The 21645-nt window shown below is 38.9% G+C and overlaps 1 protein-coding gene across 1 annotated transcript; it reads right to left on the bottom strand.

The window, feature by feature from the left end:
• Nucleotides 1-4321: 4321 nt before the first annotated feature.
• LOC137265150 (endoplasmic reticulum-Golgi intermediate compartment protein 1-like) lies at nt 4322-21645 on the bottom strand. Its single transcript, XM_067800473.1, has 9 exons — nt 21502-21645; nt 13527-13661; nt 13046-13137; nt 11946-12073; nt 10800-10913; nt 10023-10077; nt 9526-9626; nt 7578-7700; nt 4322-5449 (listed from the first exon to the last, which is right to left on the bottom strand). Exons 1-9 carry the CDS (start codon nt 21519-21521, stop codon nt 5342-5344), a joined length of 876 nt encoding a protein of 291 aa, XP_067656574.1. The 5' UTR covers nt 21522-21645; the 3' UTR covers nt 4322-5341.

Raw genomic sequence — 21645 nt, 5'->3', positions numbered from 1 at the left:
TGGGCCACTCCCCTGCTCATTTTGGTAGACAGATGAACAATTGTTCGCAAATATGTCACTTTGCTTCACAATGGTATAAGGATGTATATGATGTGAAATGTCACATCATATATAATATAGAAGTTATTGTTCGTAAAGTATCTTACTTTCTTATTACCCACCAATTACTGAAAAGCTAATCAAACAGATCATTTTCCCACCCATCCTACAACTCGTACTGTATGTTTACTTCAATACTGACGAGTCTTATCATCAAAAACATAAATTATGTTGATCTGGAAGACTGATTTTTAGCAACGACAGATTTCGCAGGTTTCTGTACTACACTTCTCAACGTCTGATAAGCATCATGCCTTTGACTGCAGAAGACTATTACCTGTATGCTCCTTACAAAATGTTGAGTAACATTCTTTAGCACTGAATCACAATTAGTGAATGTACAGGGTTGTAGGATGGAGGTAGTTGGGAGATCTGCAAGCTACATCTATTATAGCATTGGTGGAAAGAAACAATAAAAATTTCAATAAAACATCTGATTAAACTTACAACTGCCAACAAGTTGGCTATTGACAGATAACAATGTACTCATCTCAACAATACCATTGTTCACTTGACATCAACATAAACACCCCTTACGATGTAGACCATTTGTTTGCCTGGAATTTTATCAAGATAAGCTCCTGAAAAACAGAAACTGTCTGCCTCAAAAAATAAACTTGTGCAGGATTTTTATTTTTCAAAAATTTTGGGGGCTCAAAGAACTTAATACAAATATATCGTGTTTTGTGGTTTTAGCTGACAAAATATCTTGATAGAAACATCTTGCAAAATGTAAGGCCCACCCTATTTCTAACAGCTGATACCTTATTTCTGACATTGAGGCTGTAAATGTACTTTCTTCAAATAATTGAAAGAAAACTCACTTTGTTTCTCACATTGATTGTCAAATCACAGTGGGTTGATTAATAATATTGTTTATTTTAAAACTGTGAACACATGTGCATAGTCTCCAGCTTCAGACATATATTGTGAAGACAATGTGAATAAATTGAAAACACTTTATAATGTGTTGCAATTAGACTAGCCAGAAAACATGAAAGTGAATTTAACACCTCAATATATACAGTATGGTTCAAAATTATTGAGAATAGCTAAAGCATTTCATATTATTAAACGAGAACAAATCAGATAAAATTGAATGTATTGTGAAAGTGAACTGACCTTTTCATGTTGTGTAGGTAACAATTAAATATTTTATCAAGTGTCCTTGAGCTTCACGGCACAGTCTAAGACGGGTAGGCATACTTCCTATCAGAGAGGTTAGTGTTTCGTGAGTTATGCTGTCACAGTATCGGACCACTTCTCTCTTCATGTCTTCAATTTCTGTCAACCCCTTTTGATTCACACATTCCTTCATCATCCCCCAAATGTTCTCAATGGGATTAAGTCAGGACTATATGCAGGAAATGGTAATGCAGTCACATTTTTCTCCTGAAACCACTGCTTGGCATGTTTTGCGATGTGTTTAGGATCATTATCTTGCTGCAAAATCCAGTCATTTCCATAAAACACATGTGCACTTGGAAGGAGAAAATTATCTAATATGTTAGTGTAGCGTTGACTTGTCAGATTTCCCTCAAACACACACAGCGGGGTCGTTCCTAATAAGGATATCCCTCCCCATACATGGAACTTTGGGCTGTATTTAGGTCGTTGATACAACGGTGCTGATGCAGACTTTGTCCATATTTTCACATTATTGGGATATGCCCATATTGAGCTTTCATCAGTAAAAATCACATTTTCCCAGTCAAAGTTTTCATGTGCCAAACACCACTCAACACGCCTGTCTTTTTGTTCTTGTTTCATGAGAGGAGAAGGAATTCCAGTCTTTTTCTCCCATCCAAGATCAATCAAATTTCTTCTAACTGTAGATTTTGATACAACTGTTGATCCCCTTTCTATCATTTCATACCTGATGTTGGAGATGCTTGCCCTTTGCTTTTTAGACGCTAAAATTCCCAGCCGGACGCGATCTGAGAAGTCCAATTTTCTGGGTCTCCCTGCTCCTTTCTGGTGCCCCAAATCCTTTCCCTCTTTAAAATTCTTCCTAATCCCATACACAGTAGAAAGAGGAGTTCCTGTTCTCTCTGCCAATGTATTTACATCATCAATTCCTTGATTACACAACTCAAAAATCAACCTTCTTTTATCTTCAGCAGACATTGTTGACAGTGCTGAGGAAAATGACGTCTGCTACAAATTCAGGGGAGGTAACTCTAATTGTACTATACTCAGTAGGCCAAGATGAGTTACCTCCCTTATACCATTACTTAGTTTTAAGTATCAGTGAATCAGTTGAGGTGTTAGGATAGCTCAAAGTAAGAAGAAAAATTCTCAATAATTATGAACCAGACTATATATGTTATATAAATACAAATATATTTGCTCATGTACACCATCAAATATAAGTACATTTATCATACATATTAACATGTAATATTAATACGTGATCCATTACAACCCACACAACCTTGCAACATTGTAGCAGTTACAACCTCTCAGCCTTAAACTGGATTTTAATTTAGCTTCATGTCATGTGACCAGGTCATGTGACAGAATAGGTCAATGTCACGTGAAATATGTTTTTTTTCAAAAGTTAAAGAAACAGCTTCAAGCAAGATGGTAATAAATCACATGTGATCTTTCACAGAAATGCACATGTGCATTTTAACAAATTCCATTATTGTAAGAAAGAAAACAATGTTTTTTCAGATAACTTGTCTCATCTTCATGGAAATAAAAAGTGTGAACTACAACTTTGAAGTTTTCTTCCACTATGATTCTATGCTGGTTTTCTGTTGTCTGACCAAGTCTAACCAGATTGAGTGAGTGAGTTTAGTGTTACACCATGGTTAGCAACATTCCAGCTATATGGTGGCGGTCTGTAAATAAGAGTCGGGACCAGACAATCCAGTGATCAACAGTATGAGCATAGATCTGCGCAATTGGGAACCGATGACATGTGTCAACCAAGTCAGCAAGGGTAACCACCTGATCCCGTTAGTCGCCTTTTATGAAAAGCATAGACGCTACTTATGGCAAAAGTCTGACCAGATGTTGAGATATACTGTTTGAATCAACCAAAACAACACATCATGACAACAATTATTATCAAGTCACAAATCATGATCCTCCTAACATTTTATGTCACCTTTAGCAATATTCCACCAATATCATGGAGGGGGAACATCAGAAATGGTCTTCACACACTCTACCCATTTGGGGAATTCAAACCCGGATCTTCAACGTGACCAGCAAAAGCTTCATCCATCAGGCTACCCCACATAGTAAACTATAATAATCATGATGAATGTAAACACCAGCTCAGTTCATGGTGTTGTTAGGTCATTTTGAACTATTTAAGTAAAATGGCCATTGATGACAGAAATATTCCTCACCCAAAACTCAAGTTGGCAAAGATGTAAGGAAACAAAGAAAGCTGGACTCAAGCTGAGCCAAAGATTAAAGAGCACATGACCTCTCGTGTCAACATGTACTTTCTCTCACATAATTACCTGAATATTCACCACAGAAGGCAATTAGTTGTTCTAGTGTTAAAACACAACATATGATGCAAGAAATATATGATCATGCAACCTCAATGAATATTTTTTAAACGACGTGCAACAGTGGTGGTGCGATCAGTTGAAATAATCAAAGACTGGTCACAGTGACTAAACAACAAGCAATCGATCATGTTTTCTTGTATTTTGTAAGGCTGCGTTTGTCTGTTGCATTCATAAGCACTGCAAGCTCGTTCCAAGTCATTATTGAAAGTGTCTTAAAGACTCCAGGTATTTCATGTTCCGAGCATATTAGTCATGCTTTAAATATCTCACTGATAGTACTGCTGCTCTCACTGATATTGTTGCACAGCATGTTTGCTAAATGTGTTGGTCTTCATAATTCTGGTTGGGGAAAAAATGACCTCATAAGAATCAAGATCTCATCGATAGTACTGCAACCAGCTAAAGCACATCATACTGTTCAATACTTCACATGTGATTATACTGCCAGCAGACCAGCCTTATACCCCACAGTGTTACCAGAGTAAACATCCAGCACTGGCAACCACTTCCACCATTACTATACTCAGTACTTAATATATATATTGAACAGCAAAAGAAATGCAACTTTTTGTCTATATATGCCAGACATGAACATGATGGCTTTCTTTTACTTTGTTCAGTACAGCTACCAAGCTGTTCTAAGCCATTTTGCCATTCCAAAATGAATAAGCAAATACACATCATAAATCTTTTGTAGCTAATTTTATGTTGACTAAATAAATATGTTGCTTTCCTAATGAGTAACTGTGAAAACACATGCAGCAAAAACAATAATATTTCTGAGTGTACAATACATTTTTTCCAACAGCAGACAAAGATGCACAGTATTCTCATATGTTAGACAACAAAACTACCGTAATTTGTATTAAATATAGCTTTGATTCGAAAATATCCTGATGTATTTCTCAACATCCCACTCCACACAGTTCATAGTATCATCATTTATGTCTAAACCATACACATTCTCTCAAAACAACTTGAGTAAAAGCTTGAAACTAATATAAACTATTCACATAAGATTAAGATTATTACCCAAGAAGTTAACAAAAAAAGCAATATTTTGATCTGAAACATACAAAGTTACCACTGAGAGAAACAATTTTAAAAATGACCCTAATTATCTAAAAAAAAGTCCCTTTTCAGTCTTCACCATTTCTAACATAATCTAATCCCAGCAGAACATTTATAAGTAACTGTTAACTTTGACAAAGAACAATGACTTTGAGTCTCTGCAATAAAATTCTCCTAATCATACATATGAATACATGTGTAAAAGAAGTAGTTAAAAGACATTTGGTTACTACAAATATTGTCCAAATTATAACATAACAAAATTCCAAAGTAAATATTTTAAAACACACTGTTGATTAACACAATCAAGTTTAAAGATCAATCAATCATAGAACTTCTTGTCACTTCTTGGACAATTGATGACTCAGATCGTATTTTCCAGTCTTACACAGCTCAAAACACAAAACAAAGGTACGGCTGCAATGCTCAGAAACTATAATAGACACATATTTTCCCTAATAAACAACCCAAGAAATACAAGCTATTTTGAGGGATCCAGCTATATCCTGGACAGCCTTGACCTCCACTATAGCCTTGACCTTCACTACTAATCGTGTTCCTCCACCAACTGTACAGACAATGGAATGTTGCGACGTGGCGACATGATGATGATGACAATGATTCACACAACCATCCAATCAGCTCAGTTTGCCAAGCTCAGCCTTTCGGAAAATTTCATAAGCAGTAAAAATTAATGAGTCTATAATTCCAGCAACTGTAAATGTTCCTCCAACAATGGCACATACCTGAAACATAAACACATACAATGGGTTTCTTTCCCATAACTATTGCAGCATTAAAAGCCACACTCAGCAATACTCCATCTATAGAGTGGCATTTGTGAAATAATCAAGATAGATAATATTTAATTGATATTGAGATCAATGATCTGTATGTTTAACATGACACTGGATTAAACACCCAATACATTTCATTCTTTTGAACAATAAGCCCAGGCTGCTTGAAACCAGTCTTCTTCAAAATCCCAGCAAGATCCTTTATCATGCTACCCGGCAAACCCTTGTACATGAAAAGGGACCATTCTTAATTATGGTTTAGGGGTGATAATGATTTTTGTGCAGAAGCACATCCAATCTCAATGACACTCCTCTCCCAGCTTAAAATTTCTGATCTAAGTCAGTGACTCCCATCCACCCCCCCCACACACACCCTACACATCTACACATACCCTTTGTGCCATGTACAAAATTGCTGACCCACCCCCTTGTAAGAATCTTGAGAGTCATTTAGAAGTTGGTAAGTATAATAAGACGAGTATATGGATGACAACTTGCGCTAGACAATATTCATCTATATATAGTATTCCCAGAAATTATTGAGAATCATGTTGCGTCATGTAACTCATTACGTTTATTAACTTCTGGCGTTTTACTTACATAAACATGTCAAAACATCATCCTTTTACAATCTCAGTCTTGTTTTAGTACTTTGTTAGACCTCCTCGCTCAGCAATGCATGCCTGAATACGCCTAGGCACACTACCCATCAAAGTTTGTAGGTAATCGTGTGACAGGGTATCCCAATATTGGACCACCTCGGCCTTCATATCTTCAATATTTCTGAGTCCCTTTTGGTTTATTCTGTCCTTCATGACTCCCCACACATTCTCAATTGGGTTAAGGTCTGGGCTGTAACTGGGCCAGTCTAAAACTTGAACATTTTCGCCCGACAACCGCTGTTTTGTGTAGCGCGCAGTGTGTTTTGGGTCATTATCATGCTGGAAAATCCAATCATCTTGATACAATGTTTGTGATATCGGAAGAAGGTGACCATTTAGAATGTCAACGTATCTTTCTTTTGTCAAGTTTCCCGTGAAAACACACAATGGCGTCACTCCGCGAGCCGATATGCCACCCCACATGTGAAACTTTGGGCTATGTTTTGGTCGCTGGTAGATAGGTTTGGCAGTATCTTTGGTCCAAATTTTCACATAATTAGGGAAAAGCCAAACAGAACTTTCATCCGAAAAGAAAACATTATCCCAATCTTGATTTTCATGAGCCCAACACCAGTTTAAACGTTTTTCCTTTTGTGCATCTTTCATCAACGGCGAGGGAATTCCACGTTTTTTCACCCAATTAAGTCTCTGTAATTCCTGCCTAACTGTTTCATTGCATACCTGAGGACTTCCTCTGCTAATCATTTCATTTCTGATGTTCTCAACACTTTTCAATTTGCCCCTAGTCACAATCTGCCCAAGTCTTCGGCGATCCACAACACTGAATTTCCTAGGCCGACCTGCCCCTGCTTTGTGCTCTATCCCGGTTCCTGTTTGAATATTCTTCAAAGTTCTGTATACTGTAGACAGAGGAATACCATGTCTACAAGCTAACACTTTAGCATCAGCCTCACCCCTTTCAAAATCATCTAGAATGAGCTTTCTTTTCTCTCTTGCTGTAAATTCTACCATGTCAACACAGGAAGCCGTCTGCTCAGACAAGGGAGATAACTCTTGACGTAATGACCTGCCTTCTAAGCCTTCAAGAGTTGTCTCCCTTATTTAGCATGCTTAGTGCATAGTGAAAGCCCTTTTTCCAATCTTAGCATCATTAGAAAAAAAACAAAGATTTTCTCAATAATTTCTGGGAACACTGTACTTGTCTTATTACACCCCCTTGTACATGTGTCCAAAATTGTTGACCCACCGCTTTGTACACGTTTACAAGACATCCTCAGATAAACGGGGTGACCACTTCTTAAAATCATCATCACCACAAAACAACCTGAGCACTGAAACTACATTAAGCCAAAGTTATGGTATAAGAGTAGCAGTCAAGCCAGCACTAAGCTGCTTTGTTCAACGGCACTCTGACCTATCCCTGCCTTAACAAAATCAAAAGACTTCCCACTCACTGTTGTCAGGAAGGTATAGAAAGGCTTGCGCTTCTCCTTGTATCGGACAGTGATGGGGCTAAGGTCGTACCGGAACCAGATGGCTGGAACTGCTGCTCCACCATGATGATACTGTACTATATCCTGCAGGGACAACACAGTGCTAGTTAGTATCAGCTTGTATCACCACCATGATACTGTAGTATATCCTGCAGGGAATACACAGTGCTAGTTAGTATCAGCTTGTATCACCACCATGATACTGTACTATATCCTGCAGGGACAACACAGTGCTAGTTAGTATCAGCTTGTATCACCACCATGATACTGTACTATATCCTGCAGGGAATACACAGTGCTAGTTAGTATCAGCTTGTATCACCACCATGATACTGTACTATATCCTGCAGGGAATACACAGTGCTAGTTAGTATCAGCTTGTATCACCACCATGATACTGTACTATATCCTGCAGGGACAACACAGTGCTAGTTAGTATCAGCTTGTATCACCACCATGATACTGTACTATATCCTGCAGGGACAACACAGTGCTAGTTAGTATCAGCTTGTATCACTACCATGATACTGTACTATATCCTGCAGGGAATACACAGTGCTAGTTAGTATCAGCTTGCATCACCACCATGATACTGTACTATATCCTGCAGGGACAACACAGTGCTAGTTAGTATCAGCTTGTATCACCACCATGATACTGTACTATATCCTGCAGGGAATACACAGTGCTAGTTAGTATCAGCTTGTATCACCACCATGATACTGTACTATATCCTGCAGGGACAACACAGCGCTAGTTAGTATCAGCTTGTATCACTACCATGATACTATACTATATCCTGCAGGGACAACACAGTGCTAGTTAGTATCAGCTTGTATCACTACCATGATACTATACTATATCCTGCAGGGACAACACAGTGCTAGTTAGTATCAGCTTGTATCACCACCATGATACTATACTATATCCTGCAGGGACAACACAGTGCTAGTTAGTATCAGCTTGTATCACTACCATGATGATACTGTACTATATCCTGCAGGGACAACACAGTGCTAGTTAGTATCAGCTTGTATCACTACCATGATACTATACTATATCCTGCAGGGACAACACAGTGCTAGTTAGTATCAGCTTGTATCACCACCATGATACTATACTATATCCTGCAGGGACAACACAGTGCTAGTTAGTATCAGCTTGTATCACTACCATGATGATACTGTACTATATCCTGCAGGGACAACACAGTGCTAGTTAGTATCAGCTTGTATCACCACCATGATGATACTGTACTATATCCTGCAGGGACAACACAGTGCTAGTTAGTATCAGCTTGTATCACCACCATGATACTGTTACAGTTCACTCTTGCATTTGGTGAACTGAGCTGCACTTTATCATGAATTCAATTCAACATTCATGGTCACCAGAATCAAACATTGTTTATAACAATATTTTTCACTTGGAACTTCTGTTAAAGTGGAATATACACACAATGCACTGTAGTATTTTGCCAAGGATCTTAATGGTACTTTAATAAATACTAATAGTGCTAATAGTAGTTTAAGTGACACTGTCACAATGTATCACTTTTTAGTCTTCCTTGATATTAAACAAAGTATTCACGAATAAACATTAGTATTCATTACCTTGTGTGAGTGAGTGACTTGGGTTTAATGTCATTTTTAGCAATATTCCAGCAATATCAAGAAAAACAACACAAAGGGGCATCACACATGGTAACCAGGTGGGAAAACGAACTTGAGCCCTTGTTGTGTCGAGGGAACCCGCTAACCACTAGACTACCATTGCTCCCATCTGTGAAACATACTGTATTCACGTCATAGTATATTCATTGCATCCCTGCAACATTTAACTAACACATGGCACTTCCAACATTCACTGCTTGGCCAAGTCCTGTGCATAATAATGATCTGTGACCTACCCTATAGGAAAAAGTATATTGGTAAGGGTATCTGGGAGTGCCTCCTATATCTTCATAAACAGTGGGCACCACTCTCAAGATGTAATCGTGGGTTGATAAAGCTGGAACAGAAACAACATGGTATAAGATACAAGGAACTACCCATTAGCCCTGACCCTGACCCTGACCCTGACCCTGACCCTGATACACACAGCTTCACTGTTCCACAATAGTGTTTGATTGTTATTGTTAAAGGATTTCACTACTGACAGGAACGAGTCAAAACTACATGAACAATCAGACTGTACTTGTAATTTTGGGGTTAGAACTGAATGTTTACAATTTCTCAATTTCAAAATAAGGCCACTGCTTGAAACAAAATTCTTGTTATAAAACATGACGTCAACTTGTGGGAGTAAGAAGTGATGCAGGCATTTCACGTTTTAATGGTTTACCACCTTGGTGAAACTTTCAAACTGATGACAAGAGCGTGCTACCACATACATCAAGAAACTTACGATTAGCTTTAGTCTTGTCAACTTCTTCCAATGAGTTGAAAGAGCCCTTTACTGTCTGAAATTAACATGTAACAAATTAGTACTAAAAATCTGTCACACAAACTTTACTTGCATTCAGAGAACATGCTAAATTTTCACATTTTGGTGAGAAAAATCTGAAATAGCATACTGATAGTTTAATAGCAGAGTATATAAATGTGTTTCTATGTGGAACTTTATATAAATTACAACAGAGTAAAATATTTCATCCCAGAGGACCTACAAGAATGTGGACTGTACCAAATTCCTTACCAGAAACATACAAATGTTAAAATCTTACAGTACACAATGCTTCACAATTTCATACTTTAGATAACCATCATATTTCCAGTGCTGCCCTTGAAATTAGCAACTGAAGGTCCCCTGGACCTGCAAGTCAAGCTAAAGCCCTACTATAACCCACAGTGTATGAGTTTAGTTTTACGCCACACTCTGCAATATTCCAGCCATACGGCGGCACTATTAACTATTATATACATCCCACTCTACAGAAACATAATACTGTTATCAAGTCTGTTGTCAACACTGAACATGCTTGACATTTAGCTATGTTAATATTTTATACAATGCAATCAAGAAACAATAGCACTAATGTGCCCTTCAAAGCCTGCAACGTCCTGCAATGTAACCTCTGGCAAGGTGTTTGATTCGATGACCTGCATCCACACTAACTACAGACATGATAAGATGACGAGACAATGGAGGTGGTTCCCCTCCCCCAACAGTGCTGTGACCCACCTTGCCTTCCTCCATCTCCATCCCGAACCGGAGTTTGTGCACCCGGTGGTTCATGTCTGGGTTCTGGGGCTGGGCAGCTGAAGAGTGGGTGGAGACATGGAAGTTGCCTGGGATCTGGACAGCAAGGAAATGGTGTCACAGTATTAGTACTCTTGAAGAAAAACATTGGTCAGTGCACAACAATCCACACTTACGCTACACTCAGCAATACTCCATCTATATGGCGGCAGCCTGTGTATAAGGGGGTCTGGGCCAGACAATCCAGTGATTAAAAGTAGGTGTAACTATTGAGGGGACACAACTTGGTGATGGCAATAGTCTACTGCAACATGCTATAGCAACAGTCTACTGCAACATGCTATAGCAACAGTCTACTGCAACATGCTATAGCGACAGTCTACTGCAACATGCTATCGCGATAGTCTACCGCAACATGCTATAGCGACAGTCTACTGCAACATGCTATAGCGATAGTCTATTGCAACATGCTATCACGATAGTCTACTGCAACATGCTATAGCAACAGTCTACTGCAACATGCTATAGCGATAGTCTATTGCAACATGCTATCATGATAGTCTATTGCAACATGCTATAGCTATAGTCTATTTCAACATGCTATAGCAATAGTCTCTTTCAACATCCTACTGCGATAGGAATAGACTACTGCAGCAAACTATGGCAATAGTTTTTGTTTTGTCTCATTTGAAGTCATTTCCTAAAATAATGTATAGTTTACATGAAAAAAACACAAGTTGAAGTAGTTTCAGTCTCTTTTAGGAACTAACAAGAAACTTGAACCCTGGATCAAGGAAACAGTCAAAACAAACTTGATGAACTCAAGTCTGCACCCAGACAGCATGTATTTCGTGCTGCGCATGGTTTTTTGTTTCTACCATTAATTAATTGCTATTGCTGACTCAACAAATCAATGCATTGATTGTTTGACGCATCATTGTGGCCCTAATCAACAGCATGAGAATATATCTACTCAGATGTGATAAGATGAAATGTGTCGTCAAAGTTTGATCACCCGATCCCATATCCCATTAGTCCCCTCTCTTGACAAGCATGGGTTACTGAAGATCCGTTCTAACCTTCAAGTTCAACACCATAATAAACATATAGACAAGTGTTTTACAATACCTTATTGATGAGGAAGAAGGACTCGAACCTGCAGCCCTCACCATTAGCACCTAAGGGAAATTTTTGTGTGTTGTCCTTGAAGCCAACCTCATGACGCCCCATGTCATCTTGAATGTCCAACCCAATATCTGCAATTACATCAACATGGAATTGGTCAAACCAGTAGGACACTTCACTACGGCACATAAAAAATGAAATTAAATGGAGCCAATGATGTCTTTACTCATTACAGTATGTAAATGCACTGAACAGCGAAAGAAACAACTGTTTGTCAAGTTTTCGAACATAACACCTAAACATGAACGCTTACTTAAAAGATTTCATTTCTTCAAAACTTGGGTTTCTTTTGCCATTCAGCATATATTTAAGTGACACTCTACATACATGTAGAGTCTAACCTATTTTTGTGTTTACAGTGAGTGAGTTTTTATGCCACTATTAGCAATATTCCATCAACATCACTGCAGGAGACACCAGAAATGGGCTTCACGCATTGTACCCATGTGGGGAATCAAACCTGGGACTTTGACAAGTGATCACATTAACCCCTCGGCCACCCCAAAGCCCTTTATGTGTTATGGATATATTTATACACATCTGAGTTTAAATGGAGATAGATACTGTTGCCACTTCAGCAGGTAAAAACAGGAACAATTATCTAAAAAGATCCTCTGTGATAGCTAGCAGGAGGAAATTGTTGGGGGTTATCTATGAATTTGTAAAACCTATTGCATCTAACATTGGTATCAATACAGAGAGGATATAATATGAGTGCCCATATCATATCACACTATGTTTACAACACAAGTGCCTAAATGTTGATACTTCCCGAGCAAGAGCGAGGGATATAATCACATTTAGGCATGAGTGTCATAAGTCATGGGCACAAATATATAATACTCTGTTTATTACCGAAGTCGTTAAATTGATGAAAATAAACCCACATCTACTTTCAAACATGGGTTGACTACCCGCTGTCACCGCATGTAGAATGCAACATCATAGAAGAACCGTGATGTCAATTTTGAACACTGCACCTACCACCCTCCCTACCATCCCCCTGTGTTGAAGACAAGCACTGTTGATGATGATGTACTCACACTGGCACTCCATCTTATAGAGGGAAATGTTGATGAATACTGGGATCTTCTCAGAGTGCTGGACAGGGTCCTCAACACTCAGCTCGCTGATACTGCAACACAAAGTAATGGCCACTGAAACTTGGGGTGTCAAGCTTAGTCAATATATATGCATCAGCATTTTTTACAGTGTTAATAAATTTAAATATATAGATATCAATTTCAATATATTTATATGTTTAATCTGCATTTGTTTTTACTCTCTAAACATTGATGTTGACAAATACCATATGTACATGCAAAACCAGAGGGAGGGAAGGTGAGAGCGAGCGAAGTTTAGTTTTATTACAGTGAATGACACCAGAATATCGCACGTGAAAAATTCTTAACTGACAGTTAATTTAAAAAATTCATCTACTTCTAACATACAGTCACTTCACTGCTGATGCTTTGTGAAAACATTCCCACGACCAATAAATACACATTCACTGTAAGTACTTACACCTCTGTGTTGATGAAGAGCAGCAGCTCGGAGCAGAACAGGAAGGATATGAAGAGGACGGAACACACAGAGATGAGAGCACCTGTCGAGGTGGGCTGGGTCAGGTCCTTCGGAATCTTCCGATACAGGTCCAACCTGCAGAAAAGTAATTGTCTTTCATTAACAAAGCTTTTGATTACACAATGCCATGTAGAAATTGGTCAAACGTAACATATACTGAACATCATTGAAAACCCACCACCTGTATTAGTTTGGATTTCCAAGAACATAAATGAGGAATCAGTGTAAATTTTACATACTTTTGTAGTCCAACGATTGGTAAGAAAAGAAGCAAGAACCAATCTAACAAAACAGTGAAGTTTTAATTCAGTTGACCATGAAAACAGAGATGGAGTCAAAAGGGAAATTCAGTTATGTGTATGACCACCGTTTGCAGCAACACAAGCTGTGCAACGTCTCCTCATTGAACTGATAAGTCTCTGAATAATGTTTTGAGGTAATTCATTGCGTTCCACTCTTGTTGCAGGGCACTCTCAAGTTCCCCAAGGTTGTTGATCTGTGGGCGACGTGAGAGGTGATGTAGATGTAATCCCACAAGTGTTCAATGGGAGAAAAATCTGGTGTCAATGCAGGCCACTGAAGTAGAGGAATGCTGTTGTTTGCCAGAAACTGTGTTGCAACTCATGCAGTGTGTGCTCCAACATTGTCCTGCTGGATGTGGGCAGATCTTGATGTGGATAAAGAGGGGAACGACATTTATCAGAAGAATGGGGTAACAGTAGTAAAGAGCATTCAGTCTGCCACGACAAACTACCATAGCTGTTTTGTGATGAATACTGATTTCTCTGGGCCCCACACCTCATTGCAGTCTTTGCCCCACTGACCTGTTTGCTCAACACAGTCCTGATGGTAATGTTCTCCCAGACAACACCATACTCGTAGACGAATGTCACCATTTCGCAAGAGAAAACATGACTCAGTGGAGTCACCACAAGCGATGCTGTTCAGCCCATCGTCAGCATTCAGGATAGGTCCTATATAAGGGCATCAACACTGCAATCCTGCTGCACAGAGACGTCGTCCGATGGTGGAAGCACTGACCAACCATGTCAGTCTTGGACAACATTGGCGTTTTTTTGTGTGATGTGTTCCGTGATGTGTTCAGACAATCTGTTCTTTACTGTACAGCATCATATATTGTCGTTTGTTATTAGCAACATTTCCAACATTCATTTTCACTCTCAAAACAATCCTTTTACAACACTTCAAAATTTACAGACGGTGTGTTTTCAGAGATGTTCAGTATATTACATATTTAGTTAAGTACAAATTCTAGTACATTTTTTAGAGTTATCAGTCAATTACTTTAGAGATTCGAGCCCATACCCTCCGAGTCGGAGCCTAATTGCAGGCACATAAAGCCAGGTGTCTAACCCACTCAGCCACTGTGACTTCCAGAGGGTGGGCGAGTATAGTTTTACTTTAAGCAATGTTCCAGCAATATCATGGCAGGTGACACCCGAAATGAGTCGCAGGTTTTGTACAAGCCTGGCCACTTAATTCTGTTGGTCATCTCTTTCAACAAGCATGGAATGCTGAAGACCCATTTTAACACAAATCAGTTTCACAATGCCAATTCCATACCTAAATAACTGTATACACAAAAGTACTTTACAACATGACCATCTATTGGAAAAAGATACTAGCCCAAAATCTAAGCATCCTTGTTAAATTTTATCCTTTTTCAAAACATAGCACATGTAAGCAGTCAGTAAAAGATCTTCAAGCAGTTTTCAGTTACATGATTTTAATCAAAGTGAATCTCATCTAATCATTCATGTTAGTGTGTCAAAACCTGTTTTGTAAAAGTAAAACACAACTGAGTGACACAATGTGCTAACATGAATGGAGTTAATTCAATTCAGTTGTAATAAATATGACACAAGTTGAGGCCCACCATTTGAGAATACCTGAATTTATGGTACAAAAACAAGCAAACAATACTCAATTTCCAAACTTTATACTCAATTACACATACATCTTCCATTTCAGACAATCATGAGCATCTGTCAGAGTAAGTGTTTCAATCATGTATAGATTTTTTTGAACTGATATTCTTCATATATGCCCTGTACATACTACAGGTGTTTTCAATCAATAGACACCATGTGTATGTAAGTGTCTGTACAAAAACCTAAAAACGTCTGTAAGAGATCAATTCAAACAAGCTGTCACAAATACTCACAATTCATACACTAAATGTCTGATGAATATTAGATCAAACAAAGAAAAACTGGTCTACAGACAGATAACACACTTTAGAAGCCTTGTAGTCTACACACATTTTTACATCCACCCACGCACATTTACACCCACCCACACTCTCCATGACACGCATACATGTACACTTGCACAAACAGGTGCATGTACACACTATCACTTAAGTATTAAACAGAACAAACTATAACATGTTGACTGGAAAGAAACCACTCAACCAATTTCAGGAAAAATCAGTTTCTAAAATCAAAGAATACAGACGAATCACAACCAACATGGCTGCCACCTGATATAGAGGCTACCTTATCGAACTTCTTGATAGCCAGGTGTTTTCCTTCTACAGTGAAGGCACTTTTAGCATATCTATGAAAATATTTTGATGAATTCAATCTTCTGGATGATTTTCAAGCATTCAGAGTATTTGACTATGTATGTTGCCATAAATATATACTTGCTGCCCAGGGCAGAATGATCAGCATATACCTTCTGCATTAACAAGATGGTGAATTTTCTTTGTCCACAGGTGAAACTGTTCCATCAGTCTAAGCAAACTTAACCACAGTACTTTTCGTTACACTCCACTACCGAGTCTAACAAAACCATATGGGAGGTCGCGCCAGGCAACCGTTGAGACTGACCTATCAGGACACAGCTTACCAGATCGTGAAAGTGCACATTCGTGCATACCTTTTGAACTTTTTATCTCGAAAAGGTTCGTACCCGAACGATTCCGAATGCTATTTAGCGTATGCTTGCTTCCTTGTAATGCACACGGCCTACGTACAACCATGACAACAGTGAGTAAACAGTCACTGAAAATAGTGTTTTTGGCAATATTCAAGGATGTTATCTTATGGGAATATTAGCTAATGGTAACAATGTCAACAGAAACCCCAAAGTGTATATACTGCAGATCAAGTAACTGTGTTATGTTATGTTATATTTGTTTGTGGAGAGATCTGTGTCAGCGAGCTTTATATTTTGAAAAAACCTCAGATCCCTAAATAGTAGCTGTTGTCTGACTGGTTAAATCTATTTAACCCTCTCGCGTTTGTTTGGACTGTCAAAGGTTACCTGACGCGACCTTCTAATAGGTTTTGTTAGACTTAGTGGTGGAGTGTAATGAAATACACTGAGACTAAGTTTACTTAGATTGTGTATTCCATCAGCTTACTCTTGGCATTACAAAATATAATTTTTTACCTATTTTATTGTTTATTTCATACATTCGTGTGCATTTTCTGGTCATTCTGGGAGCTTATGGTTTGTATGTTGATGAAGCATAAGGATCTGCTTCTTGAGCTAAACTATCTACTAGTACTAAGTACTTCCTCATGAGAGCTCATTCAACAAGATTTGAACACAGGAAGATCTGAACACGGACAGTAGTAGATTTGAATCCATACCACATTACAGCCATGTTGCAGCGATTGTCGATGAAGTGTATGAAAGTGTCAGTTAGTTACACCTGCTGGTGTAGCACACTGTAGATAAAGGGATATGTTAACAAGGTGAATACTGTATTAAGAATTCATCTCAGTCAACACTGTAATGTCTGTAGACATCAGTACAACATGCAAATCGTTGTTCATGGCTTATACTGTCACTGGCATTGATAGATATAGGACATTTGTATAGCACACATATCCACGTGCTAGTGCATGCTCAAGACGCTGGTAATTTTCCCTCGATCACTGGATGTCAATCTCCACAGCACATCATATTTCAATCTCAACTCCCTTGGGAGTACACAACTCTTGCTGCAACTTGGCGCACCAAGTTTATTGAGGCTCTCTCTCATCCTAACAAGGTACCCATTCACAGCTGGGTGGACTGGGACACATACAGTACTTTGTCCAAGGTCACTGCATGTTACTGTACCCACAACTGGGTGTTTGCATGTATTCATGTGGCCAGCATCTGGTCCTATTCCAACGGATTCATGGGTTCTTTTAAGTGCACAGGGTTGTGTATCGTACACTAGGGGCTGTGACAACACTGAAAGAGTCTGTACACAAAGCTGACTCCAAGGATTTCACACCCGGTCACTGGTGGACTCGATTCTCAACCTCGCTGGATCACTAGCCTGGCGCCTTAGTCAGCTTGCCCACCACGCCCCTAGAAGAGTACCTGTTAGAAGAGTGTCTGAGACTGCATTTACTTGTTTGTTTGACGCTTAACACCCCATTCAGCAATACCGCAGTGTTCTGTAAATAACCCAAGTCTCAACTAGACAATCCAGTGATCAACATCATGAGCATCAATCCATGCAAATGTGATACAGTGACATGTCTGCGAGTCTGACTGCCCGATCCTATTAGTCACCATTAGTGGATTGTTAACTAACAATTGTATCCCAGATTTTCACATTTATAAGACTACAAATTGTGTTGAGGAAAAGTAAATTACACAACTGGTAGTTGTCAGTAATTCTGAACCTGTTCTCATTATTTTAGAATTGCTTCATACTGGTACTGAAATAGAAAATTTTAACACAGTAAACAATTTATCTCTCGTGTGCAGAATAGCTACAAATGCAAAACTGGTGAACTTGTGATAAACTACATGTATTACTAAAATATTGTGACTCTGGTACTGAGTACCCTGGGGCTGGCTTTGAAGCTGTTAGCCTTTTGCAGGATTTGCCCATGAAAGGTTCTTGCTATTTCCAACACCCATCTGTAAAAATTAAACTGCATGTTTTCAGGTCAGTGACAAAAGAATGAAAATGGTGAGCTTGTCGTGATTACACGATGCCATGATTACACGATGCCATTTAAGAAGTGGTCAAATTCACTTCCTCCGTAAAGTGCATATGAATGAAAGTCGGACAACTGGTAGTGTAGACAGTGGAAGTCGCGGTGGCTGAGCGGGTTAGGCGGCTGACTTTGTGTGCTGGCGATTAGGTGCCTGACTCTGAGGGTGTGGGTTTGAATCCCGAATGGGACTCAACCAAAAACAAAAAAGTACCAGAATTTGCACTTTACTGAGGAAGTGAAATCCCAAATATGACATATGTTGTGTGAGCTTGTCATTTTGAAAATAACAGGTGGAACACAATATTTGTATTTAGGGCTGTAATGGTCTATAACACTGTATTCAGACAGCAGTATTTTGTTTTCAGTTTGGTACACTGAAATTCACTGTGAAAATAAGGTACATTCAATTTTTGTACCAACAATATCTTCTTACTTAACTTATGCACATTACTTTTGGAATGTCAAAACAAATATTCCATGTCATTTAATTCTAGATGACATCTTCACGTAGCTAATATTTCTACAACTTCTGTGCTACTATTGTCACCAACTCATGCTAATTCAATTGGATGAACATGAAGTCAGCTTGCTGACGGGGTTAACCTCTTTGGTCATGTGGACAAGGCGTCCAACTTCAGCACAGAAGGTCAGTATGGCATACTGTGCTGTTTTCATGGTGATGAGTCTTTGTAAACAGAATCAATACTGAGCATGATAAAAGAAAAATTCCTCCACAAATGAAAGGACTTCCATCCTTAGTCTTGTCACATAATACAATAACCTTGTGTTCTAACAGCATTATTATGTCTGCAGCTATATAATATAATGGCACTTTTAAATTGGGTTGACACTGAGATCTATGTCATTAGTAAAACCACCGATAACCAATAAAACGAAATGCCCCAGCTGGCGAAACTGTGATCCTGATACAAGCATTATCCACATCACTAAACAGCTTCCTGTAAATGTCACCAGTACAACCCGCTGTCAAAATTACCACCACCAGCTTAAGTAAATGTACATAAATTGCCAATAAAACCAATGAAGCATGACTACTTTGTAGTATCGGCTCTCCATTACGCAGTGTTATCACACATCTGTATATCACACTCATGCCCCCGGGCTCACTGTGGAAGTTGATGCAAGATTGCTGACAGATAATTTACAAGAGGGCATTATTGCTTCCACATCAATCCTACACAAGTTACAGACTGACCTTCAGTTTGCATTTCCAGCAAAAATGGCAACATAAACTCTAGGACAATATGCAGATACTCTTGCTATGAAAACTTTATGTCTGCACTGAAAATCACAGATACAGTTTCCAACTGAAGTGTACTACCAATGATCATATCTACTAAAACAATATGAACTGCAATACTGTTTGGGCATAAAAATTATAGACGATAGATCAGCTCCTATATTCCTATAGTCCTATAGTTTGATACCTACCCCTACCCTCAAACTTCCTGGATCCGCCCATGTGTTTATCATAATCTTATATGTCCTGATGTAATCACATTGTGTCAGTAATGTGTCAAGACTCAATGAATACATCATGAGGACTCCATATTCAACGTTACCATGGTTATACATCCTCTGTCACCAGGTTGAAACATAACTCCTGAGCAAAACCCATTTAGGTCAGATCACATGGCAACACTTTGAAACCATGCCTTGTCTCGAGCTATCTAATTGTTACCTTGGTTTGGAGGTGTCAAAAGGTAAGCGACGTGTTAGTGTAAAAAATATGAGACACGCCAACATATATCAGAAACCTGATGCATTATTTAATTAACTTCAAATTTATATGAAAAATCTGTGTAAAATAGCAAGGTTTGATCTACAACATACCTGATATCTAAGAATATGTATAGGTAATGTAACTTATACCGGTTACACATATATGCCTGGATCACATTTGCCATGGGCGACTTATGATGAGTAGTCCACAGTCTGTATGCTTTTTTAGTCATCGACGACTGCAGGTTACGATGTTTGTGTTAACACTGTCTAAAGGCATTGTGCAATTTTCCTGAGGACAGGCCGAGGCAAATCTGCATGGAGGCTACACAGAAATCATACAGAGATTGTACAGGGATCTTACAGAGACTGCATTGTGAACATGCAGATGCTGTGCAAATATAAAATCTCTTGGTTTATAAATATCTTGTGTTAAATGAAAGAGTGGCCTAAGTGCAGTGCCCATGCAATGCCACCTATGAACTTACATTTTTTTTCAAATTTGTGAAAAAAGTTTCCCCGACATCAGAATTGAAACATTTGGCCTACAAGTTTACGACAAAAGCAGGTATTGTACACTTTCTGCCTAATGTGCATGAGTGGATTTAAAATTTCATAACTGGTATGCTGTTGACTAGCCTAAACAAGTCTTATATTTGCATGACATGCAGAGTTGAAGTATTCACCTGACGAAGAGACGTAGTATGTGCCACCCATATTGTCGTTTGAAATATTTGAATAAAGCATGTGAATAGGAGTTCAGCGTCGTCAACATGACTTTTATCGTATCATAAGGCAAACGAGGTGGTGTGTTTATACCTCGCCTACATGTGGAATATAGTCCGCTATTACACGCCATCATGTCGTTATCCCCAACCAATATTGCTTCTGTTTACAGTATCAAGCTGCAAGCGTCAAGACACTGTTCGGTAGGTTATGTTCAAAAGACAACACCAATGTTTGTCACAATGCACTCCAACAATAAAAGCATTGCCCGGCAAATTCTGACATTGCAGTGATAAAAATCTGGGCTTCCACAATCGGTCAATGCGTCATTGTGCTGTGGTATAACGGTATGTCCACGTGCACTGTTTTGACAGCTGGCCAACCTCGTATTATTTTCCAGCTGCGAGGATTGATTTGCTTGCCACGCGGCATCAATAATTGGATAGCAGCTGATAAGAGCCCACACTCACCGCCTGATGTCGAACTGCATGCTTGTGATGAGATGTCGTGAATGACTTGTAACTGTTATGCTTGTCTTTTCCACCTGTGGCGGAGGATAGTTCCGTTACCGGCTGCAGAACTTGTCTGACATGCGCTGGAACGTGCGTGGCAGT

The sequence above is a fragment of the Haliotis asinina genome, chromosome 15 (genome assembly GCF_037392515.1).
Source record: "Haliotis asinina isolate JCU_RB_2024 chromosome 15, JCU_Hal_asi_v2, whole genome shotgun sequence".
NCBI lineage: Eukaryota > Metazoa > Mollusca > Gastropoda > Lepetellida > Haliotidae > Haliotis > Haliotis asinina.
The sequence above is the reverse complement of the archived record's forward strand: the minus strand, read 5'-3'. Positions and strand labels throughout refer to the sequence as shown.

What these genes read in the sequence shown, in the direction of transcription:
- LOC137265150 (XM_067800473.1), bottom strand. Translation starts at nt 21,521, where the DNA reads ATGCAGTTCGACATCAGGCG. An exon ending in CTCTTCATCAACACAGAGGT is followed by an intron (nt 13,138 to 13,526) that starts GTAAGTACTTAC and finishes TTTGTGTTGCAG; the next exon opens with TATCAGCGAGCTGAGTGTTG. An exon ending in TCTATACCTTCCTGACAACA is followed by an intron (nt 5,450 to 7,577) that starts GTGAGTGGGAAG and finishes TTTATGTTTCAG; the next exon opens with GTATGTGCCATTGTTGGAGG.